This window comes from Phalaenopsis equestris, unplaced genomic scaffold (genome assembly GCF_001263595.1).
Source record: "Phalaenopsis equestris unplaced genomic scaffold, ASM126359v1 Scaffold000840, whole genome shotgun sequence".
In the NCBI taxonomy this organism is placed as follows: domain Eukaryota; kingdom Viridiplantae; phylum Streptophyta; class Magnoliopsida; order Asparagales; family Orchidaceae; genus Phalaenopsis; species Phalaenopsis equestris.
Window position 1 is genome coordinate 5,198,045 of NW_018165280.1, and position 19,258 is coordinate 5,217,302.

Here is a 19,258-nt window from a genome sequence, read left to right on the forward strand (position 1 = left end):
TTAATGAATTCTTCTTTCAACTTCGCTCCAACACAAGTTAATGTATTTGAGCAACTCTAATTATACAATCAGATATGTTCCATATCCTTAATGGATTCTTCTTTCGACTATGTTCCAACATAGGTTAAGGTTGTCGAGCATCTTTGGCTATACAACCTTAGATAGGCCTTACAACCAACGTAGATTACAATAAACTTCTTCCACTCCAAGTTATGGTCATCGAGGAGACACGCTTTGACTAATTAACCTATGAAAAGTCAAATATTCTCAACAGCACCCCAAGAAGGGACAACAACTCCCCAAAAAAAGAGCAACAAAGGCTTAGAAGGAAATACAAAAGCAACGTCCGATTTTTTTATTGCATCAAATAAGCTAAAGTCATACAAACAAACATATTATCATTGTGTACAAATGTAACAACAAGTCACATCATTTTCTCTTCAAAATGTTGGTACATACATTGATTTTTAGGGAGACAAATTCCTCGGAAAAGGCAACAAAAAAACGAAAGATCTCAGATGTTTTGCTAGGTAGGTTCGGGGACACAACTTTCTTCTCCACAACACAAAAGAAGATCCCGGATGTCCTGTTGGGTAGGATTGGAGACAACTTTCTTCTCACAGCAGTGCAGATTAAAATTGGGGATAATTTTCGGAATTTCCTGCAGGTAAAATTGGGGACAATTTTCGGAATAAATTCCTGCTTCTTCATAGCAACACAAAAGAAAATCACGAAAGAAAATCCCAGATGTCTTGCTGGGTACGGCTGACGACAACTTTCGACACGACTTTTTGCTTCTTCATGGCAACACGAAAGGAGATTGCGAAAAAAGATCCCAAATGTTATGTTGGGTAGGATAAGGAAAAAAATTCTCCTTCTAGAAAATCCCGGATCGTCTGCTAGGCAGAGTCAGGAACTCCACCTTTCTATTCTTCTTGACCTATTTATAAATTGGAGAGAGAAGAGAAAAAAGGAAAATTTTTTTTTTGAGATAATCTAAAATTTTAAGACAAAAAAAAATTTTATTTTAAAAATAAGATTAGAGGAAAAAATCCAATTATTACAAGTTTAATATACTTCAGTTTCTTTCTGAACCGGTTCTTGAAATATATACATACATGCCATATAGTTCTTATATATTTACATTTCTAGCACCAAAAATTGTATATTTACACACATAACACAAAAATCTTTGGTATTACATCAATAATATCATGAAGATATAAAGTGTTCCAGCCTTGAATATTGTCGAAAGTTGGTATCGTCTGAAAATAGAGGGCAACTACTATGTCATCAACCAATTTTCATCATCCCACAGTTTTAGGCATGACACAAATTTTGAAAAAAATTATAAGCAAGAAGCGTTCAAACTTCATCTAAAAGTGACCCAAAAGTTCAATTTCAGCAAACTTACAGTTAAATAGATTTGCTTGACGAGACAAGCTCAAAGGTGCCAAAATCGGTCTAATTCGAGCCAAATCAAGCCTAGATCAAGTTGTGAAACCACTTTTAGAAGCTTCCCAAGCATCATGAGAAGGTCAAACGTATTCTAAATATGTCATGCTTATAGTCAAATTGAGCGTCTAAACAAGACAAATTCAACGAACCCAAGATTGCTCAATTCCTACATCATTAAGACACTAAAATGTCCATCGAACGTCGTCTAATCAATAATGGTCTAAGTTCTTTCCTTATTTGCAACTTGAACTTTATAAATAAAGCCCTACCATCTCATGAGAAGGATGGTTGGACCTTGGGCAAGAGGAAGACCAGAGTTTGTAGAAGACGGAGGTGCAAACCAACATCCTACACCATAGATCCGACCAACTCTGGCAACTGGCGCCCTCCACCACCATCGGCTGCTACCATCGCTTCCGACCACTGTAGCCCATCGTCAGCCTCCTACACCTGCAACCGCCGACCACCGTCGACTATTGTCAGACTCTTGCTCCAGCAACTACAGGCCAACACAACCAACCAAATTCAGTCGACGCTGTCCCAACTCTGGCAGCTGTTGTTTCGTTGTAGTTGTCTTCGCCTTCGTCTTTGGTCATTGCCCTCCTGCCAACTGTGTCCGCCACCGCTGCTGACCAACTTCAATTGTCGTTGTCACCGCCACCACCTAAAATAACCGTCGTCGCTGCTTTCGACCAACTCCGGCCACTAACGCCTCCAGTTAACTCCGACCATCGCTGTTGTCATCCACCAACTTCAACAGCCGTCACCCTCTGGCCAACTCACCGCCGCCTTAGGCCATCGTCGAATATCATTGGGTGCCACATGCTTCTTATGACAAAATCCCTTTTAAAGTCACATGCACAACAGAACCACAACATACATTGCAAAGTAACGACACACTCTACTTATAGTGCAACAACACCTCCTTAAACAACATAATAATACACACCAAAGATGGTGACATTCTCCGAATTTTTAAATCTGAATTCGTGAAGCTCCCAACTCTAACCTCTGCAACTTACAAATATTATCACACCTCACCACTATGCCCTCCGTGATTAATTAGAACCTACGTGGTCCACAACTCATGCAACTCTGGAATCCGGCCCCCGCAACTTATAAGCCTCATCAAAACTCACCAATGTGCCAAGTGACGGACTATGACCTACGTGGTCAACAACTCATGCAGCACTTGACTCCTACCTCTGCAACATAATATATTATCACAGCTCATTACTACGGGCTACATGACTAACTACGACCTATGTGACACACAACTCGTACAACTTCCGACTCCATCCTCCACGACCTACGAACGTCATCATAGATCACCACTACGACCAACATAACACAGATTATACAATTCCAAACTCCAGCCCTTGCAAGTTACATACATTATCACAACTCACCACTGTAGCTTACGTGACTTAAGTGGTCTACAACTCGTGCAACTCCCAACTCCTGTTCTATATGACCAACTATGACCTACATGACACACAACTTGTGAACCACCTGACTCCAACCATCGTGACCTACATGATCAACTAAGACCTACGTGATACACAACTTTAGCAGCTCCCGAGACCAGCCACCACGACCTAGTGATGTCATCACAGCTCACCACTACGAACTAAAAGACAAACTACAATCTATGTGATTCACAACTCGTGCAGCTCCCGACTTTAGCCTCCACAACCTACAAACGTCATCACAACTCACCGTTATGACCTACGTGACCAACTACGACCTCAATGGTTCACAACTCATGCAACTTCCAACTACAGCCTTAGCGGACTATGAACTCCATCATAGCTCACCTTTCGACCTATGTGATCAATTAAGACCTACATGATGCACAACTCTGCAGCTCCCGATTTCAATCTCCATGATCAACATGCATCATTACAGCTCACCACTACGAACTATATGATCAACTATAACCTAAATGTCACACAACTCATGTAACTCTCTACTCTCATTCACATGGCCTATGAACATCAATGCAACTCATCACTACGGCCCACATGACCAACTGCTACATACGTGGCTCACAACTCATGCAACTTTGTATTATAACCTTTGTGGCCAAGTGATGTTCCTAAAGCAAGTATTTGCAACCCCCCACATAGCCAATAAATACCATGACTTTCAACTAGAACTTATATGACAAGTTGCTACTACAATCATTAACTACAACATTCAGAACAAACTACTACCTCTATAACAATAGAATACAACAATTGCAACACACTATTATTACATTCAGTACAAATAAAGTATAATTATTATCGATGAACCACTGTAATACATTTACAATAATCATCTTCATAACTCCATTTTTCTTAATTTAGGAGAACAATGAACATGCGCACCAACCATTTATAATAGATTATTTAAACTAGATTAGACCATATGATTTTTTATATTTTAAAATTTTTCATTTATAAAATCAAAATATCTCATCCTGCTTACTTCTCTTTAACTGAGTATTGATTAAATTTTCATACAACTCTAAGACGATAATTCATTACTTTATCGCCATAAATTTCTAACACACATCAATGCAAAGGTTATTAATCTATTAACTTAAAATATACCTAAATAAAAATTAAGGAAATTAAAAATTATATTAAAAAAAGATGACAATCTCAAGCGCTTAATAATTTTACAGAAAATACATAAATTTTTTCTATTTTCTCTCGATACATTTATTCTATCACTTAAATAAAGTAAAGGAAAAAAAGTTAAAAATTTAAAATATATTTTTAAAAAATTTATTCAAGTGCACCCAATGCCAGTTATACTAGCATATAAAGAGCTTAGTATTGCACCGATAGAAAACCCATGCCCATCATTAATTTCTAATCAGAATCATTTTTTAATTCTTTCTACATATCTAGTAAAGTAGTTTATATTCCGTGATCAACTCCAAATGTCAATAAATAATTCGACTCTCATAGAAGCAAAAAAAGTTGAGCCTATGAGCCCACTTATTTGCACAATAACAAAACATTTACTTCAGGCCTGTACAAATAAGAAAAACTAGAAATATCTGAAATGATTCATAGGTATCAGACTATGCACCTTTGGACAGATTAGATCTCATTTTTGGTTATTGTCCATGAGCATGAAGAAATACTTCTTCCAAGTAATTACCTGTCAACACATTCAATGTATGGCGGGAAGCTTAAAATATAGATTGTGCAGTATCTTTAAGTTGTTGTGCCTTATAAGAATGACTTTCATTTCATGTAAACTAGATGCCCTACAATTCCTCAAAATTTCAAACATTGTCCTTTCGGTAATATTAACATTAGTTTAGGTCACGGTATACTTGGTTAAATTTGATTAAGATGAGTTTCCTACTGATAAAATTTATGTTGAGATTAGTGTTATATGTAATTAATCAAACAATCTTATATCCATTAGTGTAAATATTTAATCATGTTATCTGGTTCAAGAAAAAAACTGTACTTGCCGAAGATTATTGGTGTAAAACATCATGGAAAATATGAATTAAAGCGTTCCAATTTATGCAAACCTGAAATCCTCGGTAAAATATGTAACTTGATGCAGAAATCTACTGTAAGCTATCTTCTTCTGTCCTTGATATCAGGGTTCTTCAGGGAATACCTCTTCGAAGAACTGGATCAGGTTTCCTTTACTAGTATCGAATGCTAGCAGTTTGGTTATTGCATCCTGCAACAAAATTGAGGGAGTTATTGCTGGCCTTGATCAGATGATATCATGATTTAGACTGTGTTTGCATGCTGGAAATTTAAGAGAAAGGAGAGAGAAATTGTTGAAAGGCTTAAATTAATTGTTGCAAATTCCAAATCAACTTAAAAATTGTGAAAATTTACATTCAAACCACCATATTCCTATGCATTTAGGTATCTAACGCATAGCAGTTCAGCTAAACGTGAAAAGTGTTTTTCACCTTTTTTTTTTTTTTTAAGTTGAACTAATGGTATTTTTAATTTGATATGAATGTTTTGGGTGTTATAAATGTAAAAAATAAACTAGATATGTAAATTTATAGGAATTGAGTGGTATGTATGTGTACTCTCAAAAATGATCTGCACGGATCTCAAGACAAATTTGTGGCCTACTCCCATCAAATTGGCTACTATCAGCCGATTTTTCCTCTGACAGAGGATTGTCCCTTTAACGGAGGACTCTTTCCTTTCCCCTGACAAAGGATTTTTTTCCCCGACGGAGGATCTTTTCCCCCGACTGGCCACCGGAACCTAATGACTCCTCCCGACAGAAAAACTTCAAAATAACTTATTCGGTCGACGATGAGATATCAAGCACTACGGAACAACATAAAAGATTAAAATATTATGTAATAGCAAGGGTAATATTACAGTTTACTTTTTGGTCCTCATATCATCTATAAATAGTAGGACCCTTTCAAGTAAAGGGACTTTTTGGGCTCCCTTCAATTGAAATAAATGGTTTTATGAAATAAAATGAGTTCACGAGCCCCCTGAACACCACAATTTCCCATAGGGGAAGTCTTCCTCTTCTCCTTCTCTCCCTCTCACCCTCTCGCAATCTCTTTTCTTCGGTCCAACGCTCATTGGACACGGGCACGGTCTACCATACGGATTTGGTTTCAACATCCTTTTAGGTATGGTGAGCGTGGATCATGTCATCAATAATAAGACAAACTAGTACTGAGTAGAAACCCTCTGCAGAGGCAATCCTAACAAAAATCGCAAGGGGAACTTCCACATCAACGAATTATCCTTTCTCCGGTAGATTTATGCAATTTTCCATCCTATCGTGCATCAAATTTCCCCGTACCGGCTATCTCCAAGCCGGCTATTTTTACCGCGCAAAAGTCTACAGCACTGACTGCCCAACCGACTTGCCTACCTCTCACAACTGCTGAATCACCTCATTTAGACGCCATTTCCACTGGCCGACCAAAAAATTTTCCATCGCAAGCCAGAACTCTCCCTATATGATCAAATTCCGTTGACCAACCCCTAGCTTTTCCTGTCGTGAGCAGGACCCCTCCCTGCCGACCAATTTCAGCCGGCTGATTTCAGTGGGAATGACAAAGAGTTGCCTCCTAAGCTCAAGAAAATGAAGATACAAAACATTGGATGGAAAGCCCTGAACTACAAGCAAGCTACCAACAACTGTTGCGGCATTTCAAAACCCATTCCCCTTGAAACGGTAGAGGTCCTTTCGTGTCCAGACGTCGCATCTCTTCTTATTGCGGATTTAAGACCTGAAGCACTGACAAATTTGAGAAGTGAAGGTTGCCCCAATCTGATTTCTCTCAGAAAGTGGCACTGAGAAGTTCCAGCTCATTCTCAGTGAGCTTGCTATAAGTGATCCACTTCTTGCTAGCAGGAAGTGTCGCCTCCTTGAAAAGGCTGATAATTCATTTTAATGATGTGCTGGATTCTTTTACAATTGATACAGAACCGTGGTTCGGGCAAGTTAGCTTCCCACTTCCTTAGTTGAGCTTTATATCACTCAAAACCCTCGTCTCTCCCTTCCTCTTTGTTTCGCCTAGATGTAGAAACTCTTGATAGCCTACAGAGCCTGCCATCTTCTTTGTCGACCATCTCATCCCTCAAGTAACTAGATTTATATGGCATTTCAGTCCTCAAATCATTGTCAAAGCTCCTTCCCTCCTTGTATTCGATAGAAATCTCAGATTTTCATCCAGAGTTGATGGAAAATATAAAGGATTTTCAGGCTCTGATGTTTCAAATGCTATTGCCATTCCCCCTGGATTCTTAAACCAGCTTATGCCACATGTTTCTGAAAGAATATTATCTGACCTTGGAGTATAAGCATTGTTTTTCCTACTCTATTGAAGATGAGAGTATAAGCATTGTTTTTCCAACCAGCTTCCAATTCGCGCCCACCAAGACCGGGGTGGCTGCCGAGGATAGACCTTCTTGGGATAAAGATTCTCTTCTTCTTCAGCTCAAGGACGCGATTGGCGACTAGGCAGAAGGCATGGAGTTCATCTATATAGGTTGCCTCAGCTGTGAAATCCCTCTCTCTGAGCAAGAAGAATGGTCACAGATCTTATTAGAGAAGTTCAACTGCGTACCAACCATCCTCCCACTTAATCTCTCATCTAAATACTACCATGGTTTCTGCAAGAAGCATCTCTGACCTCTTTTCCATTACATGCTCACCATATTTATAGAGCTCGTTGGTCGATTAAAAAATCTCTGTGCAGGCTTATGAATCTGCAAATGAGTAAGAGGTCTAACAGAGTAAATCTCGGATTTTTCATCTCAATGACTGACTGATGCCCAACCTACTAACCGCTGCCGAGCCGACCTGCATCCAAGCAACTTGCCGTCTGGCTGACTGAAATCGAGCCGCCCCATTGCAAAAGCAAGCCCTCTGTCGCAGTGCAATTCTCTCTATTGAGCGCAGGCCGCATCGACCGCTGACTAGACGACAGCCGACCGGCCAATCTGCAATCGGCCACCTCACCGTTCGACCTACTACCGTCAAGCCGTCCGCTTCAGTCAATTACATTCGCAATCATCAAGGATAATAACCCATACAGAAGTTCACTGGTACCATGAATTCAACAACGAGGAAGCTTAAATAGAGTAGAAAATTAATAAAAGATGAGGAAATGGATACTAGAGGAAATAAAAACGAAGCGTGCACAGGAAAAGACCTCTTTCACTTTTCTTTTCTTTTTTTTTTTTTTTTTTTTTTGGGACAACAGAAAAGAACAATATCTGGATTCGAGCTACAATCACAAGCCTCCGAACGACCATCTACTTCCGACCGGCCATCAACCTCCAACCTCCCATCTCAAAATAGGGAGGATTTACATAACTACCGCTCAATCTCTCTCTCTCTCTATATATATATATGTTTATTCATATCACTCAATTCTAATAAATGTATATATTTACGCACATAATACTCAATTCTTTGGAGCTTGCATAAACGTATATATTTACGCACATAATACTCAATTCTTTGGAGCTTTCAGCAAGCCTCCTTTTTTCTGGCCGAACACCTGCCTCCAGCCACCCACCCACCTTCAGCCGATTGTATGCCTTCGCCCGACAATCTAAAATCAAGTAAGATTTACACATCACTCAATCCTTTTATTTCTATATCCAACACCTAAAATTTAGTTTTATTTGTAGGTGGACCACTTCGTCGACCGGCTACCTCCACTCCAGCGAACCAATTAATGGTCGGCTGCTTGAAGATAAAGATAAAATAAAATAAAATAAAAAGAAGATTTACATGCATACCACTCACCTCTTGTTTTGAATATATAAATACATATATTTATAAACGGTGAAATATATAAATGAATAAATACATGCCACTGATTAATGAAGATTTTATGGCCATAAGAATTCCAAATGAAACTTTTCTATATCTAGTGTTCTAAATGAATACTGCAACTATTCTTTACATGCAAAAATTTAAAACTATTTTGCTTTACATATCTAAATATTATTTTAAATAATTTTGAAGAAAAATCAGCACATAAAGGATCTGTCTTTCTGCCCTAAGGTACAAATTAATTTATGAATGCTGAATAATGAGTTAAAATCCCTGGTTTATTAACCATGCCTATTAGCAGTCTCCGACCCCATATAAGCATTTTATCTCCTCCAAATCTTACTTTATGATACATGCACTTAATAGTGTTTTTATTTCTATGAGAAAGATCATAGTCAAAACTTGGCGAGATCAACGAGTCTATGCATGCCGGTGACCACTTGACGCTTGGAGAACTCAAACCCAGGAAATAAAACCGACAACAATGCCAAGAGCTTCTGATTAGTCAGAGGCATAAAAAACAACCGACAACGACGTCATACACATCCGATCTGTAATAAGAGCCATGAGATGATTCATCACCCGATAACGACAAGCTCCGCGAGAGGTGTACGATAATTTTCAACGACCCAGAGATGTCTCGCCACCCGAAATCGACAAGCTTGCTAGGGGTGTATGGCGATCATCTATGACCCAAAGATGATTCACTATCCGACAGCAATAAGCTCTGCAAGGGGTGTACGACGATCATCTTAGACTCTAGAGATGATTCACCATTGGTAGCGACAAACTCCGCGAGGGGTGTACGACAATCATCTACAACCCAGAGATGACTCGCCACCCAATAATGACAAGCTCCGCGATGGGTGGAACTTGAGTTGAATAAATATCATATCCCAAAAATCTAAGAACTTAACTAAAAATTTTCTCAAAAAATCTACTCATCAAAGGCCAACAAAAGAGTTGCTAAAAAACTAAGTAAAGCTAGGGGCTAAGGAAAGATCTTTCCTATACTTGCGATTTCTCCATTTTTTTTGCATCTTCGCCTTCTATGAGAGAAAAACTTGGGGGCTTCATATATACTGCAAGTGTCACCGTACTCGTTTGGCTAAAGAAACCACTATTGGATCGCATTTGTAGTCTGCTCCCATCAAATTGGCTACTCTCAGTTGACTTTTCCTCTATCAACCACCATTGGTATTGATATCAAAACTGAGCGCAAAAAGAACATAGCACAGAGTATCATTAGTCAATTATGTTTTCAAGATTTGTTTTGATTTATAAATTTCATTGTCCTTATCGCAGTTGTCGCTATCAAGAAGCAAGAAAATTAAGAAACTTAATATGTATGCTAAAAAAAATTTGCACGGATCTCAAGACAAATGTGCAGTCTGCTACCGTCAAATTGGCTATCCTCGACCTATTTGTTCTCCGAAGGAGGATTCTCTCTCAACGAAGGACTTTTTCCCCCGAAAAAGGACTTTTTCCCCCGACCGAACACCGGAACCAGACGACCCCCTGATAGAAAAACTTCAAAATAACAGATCTGACCATCAACGAGATATCGAGTAATACGCAGCAACAGAAAAGATTAAAATATCATATAAAAACAAGGGCAATATTCTAATTTACTTTTTAGTCCTTACATCATCTATAAATAAGAAAACCCTTTCATGTAAATGGACTTTTTAGGCTCCCCGCACTTGTAATAACTGGTTTTATGGAATAAAATGGTTCCACAAGCCCGGGAACACCCCAATTTCTCCCATCGGGGGAAGTTTTCCTCTTCTCCCCCTCTCTCTCTCTCCCTCCCCCTCACAACTTCCTTTCTTCAGCCCAACGCTCTATTTCTTGGGCGCGGTTTACCGGACATATTTGGTTTCAACAGTATAAATTTGCCCTCCAAAATTTTATTGAATTTCATTTCACTCCACTTACAACCAAACAAAGTTGCAGCTTTTAAAACAAGCAAACTTTGTTTCTGGGGAAAGACCTAATAGCGATACAATACCAACAATAGAAGATCTCACATTTCTTAATTAAACTAATGATTTTCATCAGAGTTGTGTTCATTATATCGGGCTTATAGAAAATGTTATAATGGAATAATATTTTTTGTAGCAATTATACCTTGTACTGCTGATCTCTCGCCAAGATTTTCTGATCAAGAAAGCGGCTGATGGGTTTATCATACTGGATCGAGTCAAGAATAGAAGTTGCTCTTTCAACAACTTCCTGAGGAACACCTATATTGCAAAATAATAAAATGAATATTCTAGATTTGTAATATAAATTCAAATTAACCAACTCATATGTCAGTTAAACTTTTGATTTTTCATTTGACGGATAGCAAAATCCATTTGAATAGAATGCATAGACTATTGCAACCAAAGACATTTTATTTTACAATGCAATCAGCTGCAATATTTTGAAAAATTTAAAGCCAAATTGCATAAGAAATATTTACATAAATAACACCCAATTCCTATGTATTCACATGTCTAACGCCTAAAATTCATTTTTAACTTAATGCCACCTTATGTATGTGTTAAAAGGTGTATTTTAACTTCATAGAAGTTAAAAAGGTGGTATTTTTTATGCCATGAAAAGTTTGGGTGGTAAAAATATATAAAATAAAATTAGGTATTAGATATGCATCTACATGGGAATTGGGTGGTATGCATGTAAATGTCCCAATGCATAAAATTTCAAAGCCAAGCAACTCTAAATATATGATATCAACCTGTTTGGTAGCATTTTTTGATTTTATATTTAAATAGTGAAAAAATAGAAAATATGAATGTTAACTCATTTTTATTTTTTATTCTTAAAAACAAATTCATTTGTTAAAAAAAAATTCAAAACAAAGTTTAAGTGTCTTCGAAAAATTTAAAAGGATTTTTACAAAAGTAGGTCTCCAAAGTATTGTCCCGGAAAATTAAATTTACCCTTGTAGGGCTTCTATTACAGTGTCGGTGTCGCTGTTCACGCTGGAGTTTTGGTGTTGCTGTTCATAAAGCCCTCTTAGTATGGAAAAAAGAAGAAAAAACTGCACTAGCCCATGAATAACATATCAATAACTCTTTTCTTTAATCACACCACTTCAGTGACATAACTCTGAACTAACACATCAATGAACTTTGCAGGTCAAACTTTTTGTAAGAGATGCTGCTCATGCATTCAGGGGCAAACCGGGAAAATGGGCAATGACATTTGCTAGAGGTGTTCCAACACAAAACAACTTTAACTGCGACATTTTCGTTTGCAAGTACATGGAGCAATCCGTACAAGCTGTCCAAGTCGACTGGAGGGAGCATTTGGAATGACAGACATATATGATCAAATTTAGAGCTGATTTTGCCTATGATATTTGTATGCAGACTCGACCTAAATAAGATACATTATTTCTTTATTAAACCGTATGTCGATGAAGGTTTTATTGTAGATTAACTTATCTTGTTAATTTGGTTTGGTTACAGTGATATTTAAAATTTTCTCGTGCATGTCATATTCAGTTTTATTCACTTGTTACTCATTTCATATGCTAATTTAATTAGGTGCTGAGAAAATGTTATGTTCTCATTTTATTAGGGGTTTAGTTGTGAATTGTTCTGTTTAATTTAGCCTTTATGCAGCTTCATTAAAATGAATATTTCTACATGAGGAAAGATATCTATTGATATAACCCAATGATTGATTCCGCTTTAATTTTGTGACAATGACATTCACTAGATTAATAAGAAAGTCACAAATGACATGAGGACAATTAAAAGTACAAAAAAATGTACATTCTCACAGTGCAAAGCCCTTTGAGTACACTAAAGTTACTCAAAAGAAAAAATAAATTTGTTAACAAAAATTTTAAAAATAGTTCATCAAAAAACATATAATACTCCCCGGATGAAACCTTAACTATGTTATTCTTTATCTGTATCATAGGCCACATTAAATTTGATATCAGAGCTAAAAGTTCCTTATGCACTTTGTTTAGGAATGTTTTTTTCCCTTAATAGATGGAAAGCATGAGATTTTGGTGTTTTGATAAGGACACAGGAAAGACATTCTAGGAGAGATTGAATAATGAGAGAGAGAACACTTAACCAAGAGAGTGAATAGTTGTAGGAGACGAGAGAAAGTTACTTGAGAGGGGCTGGGAGGGACTTAAGCAACCTTAACATTCATTCACATCTTCATATTTTTTTTTAAATCTTTGTTTGATTTTAAGGAATTCTATTCAAATAAGAAATTCTTCATGAAAGAGATCCTTCAAATAAGAAAAAGCTTTATGACATGAATCATTCATGACCTGTTTTTACAATATGAAAAATAAAAAAAAATGATGATTTTGCTCTGCATCAAGATGTTTTATCAATATGGTAGTTAATGATATTATCAGCGTGAAATTCATAATACAGAAAATAATAGGTCAAAAGTAACTTGAATAGTTGTTACGATTATAACTAGCATAAATTAAAGTTCACATCATATGCAACAGTTTAATTGGATCGAATACTGCTAATTATGATGGTGGCAAGAGTATTTTGTTCTTTGGATGCTACTATTGTCTGCACTGCTTTTTCTCTGTCATTATGATTTGCAAAAAAGTAACGAGAAATGAGTGGAGCTAAACAAACACTTCTTCCTGCAGGAGAAACAAATGTACAAGAATCGATGACAACCTTCATAGTGTTAGTGAAGGGCCTCTTCTTCGACGCCGGATGATGGGTCGGCCGAAGATCAAGAGAGGGTGTAGAGAGAGGAGAGGAGGTGAGCCACTAGGAAGAATTGCAATAATTGAATCTTAGAATCGATTTTCAGGGCTTAGGGCAAAAATCCTAGTCATCAAAAGTTGCCAAATCAGCGATGACTGAGCCATGTGGCGTCCTGTTCGTAAGTGAGTTGTCAATGACGTGGCGACTTTGATTTTTTTTAAAAAAGTTATTTTGGAACCAATTTAAAAAATAATTTTTCAAAAATAGTATTTCAAAAATTTAGCCACATATATACATATATATTTATTATATCACTTAATTCTTTAACATTACACAAAAATATTCTCCATTAACTTTATAAAAGTAAAATACGTCATTGCATGGCTAAGTTTATCAGTATGACAACATAAATGCAAATATCAAACTTTAATTGTTAAATATTTAAATAGAATATAAGAATTATGTGATATGTATGTAAATTATCCATACAAAAATGATCCCAAACAATACGTTAGCCTATTTGTTAGATTAGCAAAATTAAAATGATAATTAATATCACATGGTGATACTGTAAGAGAAGTTGAGAAAAAAACACCGTACCAGCGAGACGGGCACAGTGTATACCTAGATATAACACAGTTATGGTTAGTCAAAGGTCTATTATTTCGGTTTAACAAGTAGGTACTATGCTACAGGTGATATCCACACGTACCATAACTCATAAGTGCTTGCCCAGGAACAAGCCTTCATAGAAAAATATAATCAGGAATCAGATATGAAAAATTAAAATCAATTTAGAATAAAGCTTTGTTGTGGCAGAGCTTTCCAAGGCGGATGAGGGACTAGGTGGGGTGGCGATGTTAAAAAGATGTGAATGGTGCGCTCTGCTGATGGGGTAAAGAAAGATATAAGCAAGAAAAATTGGATAGTATACCGATAAAGAAAAACTATGTCATCAACGGTATCTAGGCTCTCATCAGGTCGCAAAATGCTCATGGTGTACAATTTTATTTTTCCAGACTGCATGCGTTTATTAATTGGAGAACAATTAGAAAAACAACACAAAAAGAAACAAAGATATGAATGCTGCAGTGACAAAAAGCAATAAAACCTTTGGTAAAAAAGCCTCACTAAATATTTCTGTCAAGTGTGTACATACCAATACCTGTAGAACATCCATGTACAAGTCAAGCTAGAATTACACGGAACAATCAAATTACAACATTGCTATAAGGAAGATAAACACATAATCAAATAAAGGAGGGGGACATTTAAAAGAAGTTAATGATGCCAACATGTAGGGTAAAATTCTGATCTCTACATGTCAAAATAAATATCAGCAAGATTTTCATAGCAAGTGACAATTTCGAGTGATAGCATATAATGCAATGACCATTGTAGATGCCTAAGAGAATACTCATGCCGCCTGGGTTTCATAAAAAAATAACCTATGGTTAAGCTTCATTTTTTTTTTGGATGTAAAAAAGTAAAGTTTAGGGGTTGGATTTCTACAGCAGAAAACTTCCATAAACATTAAACCTATGGTAATGCTTGTAAGGTCCCGCTTCAATTACTCGTGGAAAAAGAAACGAGGAGTTGGAAGAGGAAGTGAAGAGTCGAACATGGCGGGTTGAAGCTAGGAGTCAAAAAGCAAACAAAAAGGAGATGGAGTGACGAGTGTCGAGAAGCCAAGAAGGAGAATTTTCACCCTATAAATTGTTGAACAACTTATCTGGTTGGCTGAGTGACTTATCTGTGGTGAAGGAAGACAAAAGGGAAGAGCTTTTATGTGTGTAGAAGATACAAGGTTAGCGTGCAAAGGACGAGAAGAGCAACACCGACAGCTTTAGTGTCGAGCGGAGGAGGTGACTATAGACGCTCGAACCTAAGCAATCGAGCCGAAAAAGAGAAGCTTCAGAGGAGCATCATGGGTTTTCTCTATCGTGTTCGACTGTGCCCTAGAGGAGAAAGAAAGGTAGAGTTTATGCTTTCGTGCACGAGGGAGCCAAAGCCGAGCTCTTGATCCGGATCTAGCATGCATAGGAGGTGTTCAAGTTGAAGGAGAAGGGAAGAATAAATTTCGTGCGGGTCGGGCCGAGCTTAGGGAGAAAAATTTGCGTAAGAGGTACTCAACACATCTTACGTCAGGGAGGTTATTCAGAGAGTATTGGGGGTTATATCTGCGTTATACCCCTTGTAACCTCTCTGTAACTTACCTGTACCTTCTAATAAGTTTTGCGCTTCTGTTTTCATATATTTGAAGGTTACAGGTAAGTTACAAGGGGTATAACGCCGATATAACCACCCAATACCCTCTGAATAACCTCCCTGACGTACGCAGCGTTGCGTACGTCTTACGTACGCAAATTTTCCTCGAGCTTAGGGGAAACCAAAGGTAAGGGTTTAAAATGATAGAATTTATGAACTTAATATATTATTATTATTTATTAATAATAAGGTTTAATTAAATTAGGATTCAAGTTAAAGAAGTTTTAATTTTGGATCGAGGGAAGAGTGGCAGGAGCAAGAAATCTTAGGATTTGATTTACTAAATTTTTAAGATAACGTTACATATAATGAATTGAAATGTGAATAAATAATAATAATAATAAATAAATTATAAACATCAACAACAACAAAGCCTTAATCCCACTGTGGGGTTGGCTACATGAATCCTTTTTCTCCATTGCATCCTATTTAGTGTCATATTTTCATTTAGTTCTAATAAATTAAGATCATTTTTTATACAATAAGCCCATGCCTTCCTAGGTCTACCTCTGCCTTTCTTAACATAAGTCGAATCTAAAACATCTACTCTTCGAATCAGATCATCAGATGGTTGGACGTTTAATGTGACCAAACCATCTAATATGACTCTAATTTTGTCCGTCACTGGAGCTACACCAACTCTATCATGGATATATTTATTTCTCATTTTGTCTCTAAGTGTAAAGCCACTCATCCACCTAATCATTCTCATGACGGCAACAGTTAACTTAGTATTATGCTTCTCTTTTAAAGGCCAACATTCAGCGCCATAGAGCATTGCAGGTCTCACCACCATCTTATTAAATTTTCCTTTCAATCTAAGCGAAACTTTTCTATCACATGAAAGGCCCGAAGCATTCCTCCACTTCAACAAACCCAATTGAATTCTACTATTAACATCCCTATTTATATCACCATCGCTTTGAACAACAGACCCGAGATATCCAAATAGTTCACACCTTTTAATAATTTGATCACCACTTCTGTCACTAGAGCTACTACTATTAAAATTGCACTCCATGTATTTAGTTTTAGTTATAATAAAATGAAGGCCTTCAGACTCCAAATGTAGACCTCCATAATTCAAGTTTTTCCCGTGTTCTTTCTCTCGTCTTATCCACGAGAAAGATATCATCAACAAAAAGCATACACCAAGGTACATCCTCCTGTAAATGTCCAGTAACACCATCCATAACTAGAGCAAAAAGATATGGGCTTAAAGCCGGTCCCTGATGTAATCCAACAGAAATAGGAAAATATTTGGTCAACCCTCCTTCTGTTCGAACACAAGTAACAACACTAGTATACATATCCTTAATGCTTGAATATAAGTCATATCAACACATTTTTTCTCAAGAACTCTCCAAAGTATATCTCTTGGAATTATCGTAAGCTTTTTCTAATTCTAAATAAATAAAAATCAAATGTAGAACCTCCTTATAATCTCTGAACGTCTTCATCAAACCTCTAAATAGATGTATAGCTTCTAAAGTAGATGAGAAATCTTTGTAATAAGTCTTAACCTATGTTCAATTACCCTCTCCCATAATTTTAAAGTATGTCACATCAACTTAAATCCTCTATAATTTGCACACTCTTTTACATCCCCTTTATTATTAAAAATATGGACCAAAATACTTTTCCTCCACTCCTTAGACATCTTTTTAGGTTTTAAAATGATATGAAAGAGTTTAGTAAGTCAAGAAACTCTCATATTTCCTAAATATTTCCACACTTCAATCGAGATATCATCAGATCCTACAGACTTTCCACCCATGGTTTTCTTTAAAGCCTCCTCAACTTCTTCTTTACTAATGCTATGATAAAAATGAAACATTTTATTATTATTAACGATACTAAGATCACTAAGGTCGATCGTATTTTCAGAAGGTTCATGAAGAAGTTTATCAAAATAACTCACGCCTATGTTGAATGTCTTTTTCTAAGACAATTTTTTTTATTTTCATCTTCAATACACTTTACTTGAGTTAAATCTTTACTTTTCTTTCCTCTTAGTTTGGCTAGTTTATAGATATATTTTTTACCCTCTTTAGTATCTAATATATTATAAAGATCACTAAAAGCAGATTTTTTAACGTCACAAATTGTTCTTTTTGACTCCCTGCGGATCGTTTGATATTTTTTCAGTTCTCTAAGCTTTTACAATTAAACCAATTTTTATAACATAACCTCTTACATTTTATCTTTTCTTGCACATTATAATTCCACCACTAATTATTTTTATTTATAATTTTTTTTTAACTTTCTAAGTACATCTTTTGCTACTTGTTTAATAATATTTGTTACTTTATCCCACATAGCATTTACTTCTTCATGAACATCCCGAATTTTGAAATCTTGAATTTTAATAAAAAAATATTTTTATTTGAGTCTTTTAGGTTCCTCTATCTAATTCTACGATGATGAATTCTAGTATTCTTTATTTTATAACTCTTAATCTTAAAATCTAAAATTAATAATCGATTATAGGTAATGAAAATTTAATAGATAGATAATGTAAATTTAATAGGTAACTAAAATTTTGTAATATGAATACTATGTTAGGCTTTCAATTTCATCAAAGTCGACATCAAGACAAATCAAATAACAAATTAGTTGGCAACAAGATGAGTACTCATGTCTTTTTGCTATAGTGATATTTTGCTTATGCTAGACCAAATACATTTACTATTATTGTACTGCATACCCATGATTTATTAATCTATTGAATTTTGTTCTTATTATACGAATGACCTATGTTGCATAAGAATATTGACTGATATGCATGAGAATGAAATATTTATAATTTGAAAGTGACATTTTTATTTGATGTTTGTATGTACATGATTGACTATGATGAAGTCACCCTTTGAAAGTACTAGTGGGGGAACACTAAGATACTCGTGCACATAGATAAAAAATGATATCTATATTGATTGTCTTAATTGACATATTTTTAGACATTGTTCTTCTGAAGGTTGTACAAATATACAATAATATTAGTATGTTCATTTTATAACATATCAAATATTTATATTAACTTATTAAAAGCTTAACTGACATGTATATTATTTTTTTTTCTTGTATTATTCTAGTTTAAGAGTATAAGTATTCACAAGATTGTTTAGCATATTATTATTTTAAACTAACTTTTCAGATTCATTAATTGATTAAAAGATGAGCAAAAGAATGAATAATGTTTATAGAAAACACGAACAACTAGTAATGAGGTAAATTTAAATATAATATTTTAATTTAATTTATTTAGCGCTCTTCCATTTGTTAAATAGTAATTAAATATATAAAACTTAGTTCACATCATCTAAGTGTTTGTTCCCATCCTGATTAATTCCAAGCCTAAGCTTGGGTCGTGAAAAAACTTCATTTTTTTTTTGTAAATGACTAATGAATACCTCTAGGTTAGGGTCGATCACTTGTGGTTAGGGGTGTAAACGAGCCGAACACGAGCGAGCCATGCTCAGCTCGTGTTCGACTCGTTTATATTTCGAGCTCAA

General features: G+C 36.0%; 1 protein-coding gene across 11 annotated transcripts in view; it reads right to left on the minus strand.

Annotated features, from left to right (window-relative positions):
• Positions 1 to 431: 431 nt before the first annotated feature.
• Positions 432 to 19,258, minus strand: part of LOC110031759 (DNA mismatch repair protein MSH5) — a 101,136-nt gene continuing 82,309 nt past the window's right edge. For 3 of the 11 annotated variants that reach the window (XM_020735135.1, XM_020735137.1, XM_020735131.1), the window contains 7 exons: positions 14,587 to 14,640; positions 14,410 to 14,495; positions 14,188 to 14,219; positions 14,076 to 14,099; positions 10,894 to 11,009; positions 5,000 to 5,157; positions 4,293 to 4,614 (listed from right to left, as the gene is read on the minus strand). In XM_020735135.1, the coding sequence (XP_020590794.1) occupies positions 5,071 to 5,157; positions 10,894 to 11,009; positions 14,076 to 14,099; positions 14,188 to 14,219; positions 14,410 to 14,495; positions 14,587 to 14,640 (399 nt within the window). In that variant the 3' untranslated portion in view covers positions 4,293 to 4,614; positions 5,000 to 5,070. Of the gene's footprint in view, positions 941 to 1,180; positions 1,266 to 4,292; positions 4,615 to 4,999; positions 5,158 to 10,893; positions 11,010 to 11,680; positions 12,151 to 13,442; positions 13,648 to 14,075; positions 14,100 to 14,187; positions 14,220 to 14,409; positions 14,496 to 14,586; positions 14,641 to 19,258 lie in introns of those variants that run through there. The other 8 variants (XM_020735132.1, XM_020735133.1, XM_020735134.1 and 5 more) reach the window with 8 other exon arrangements.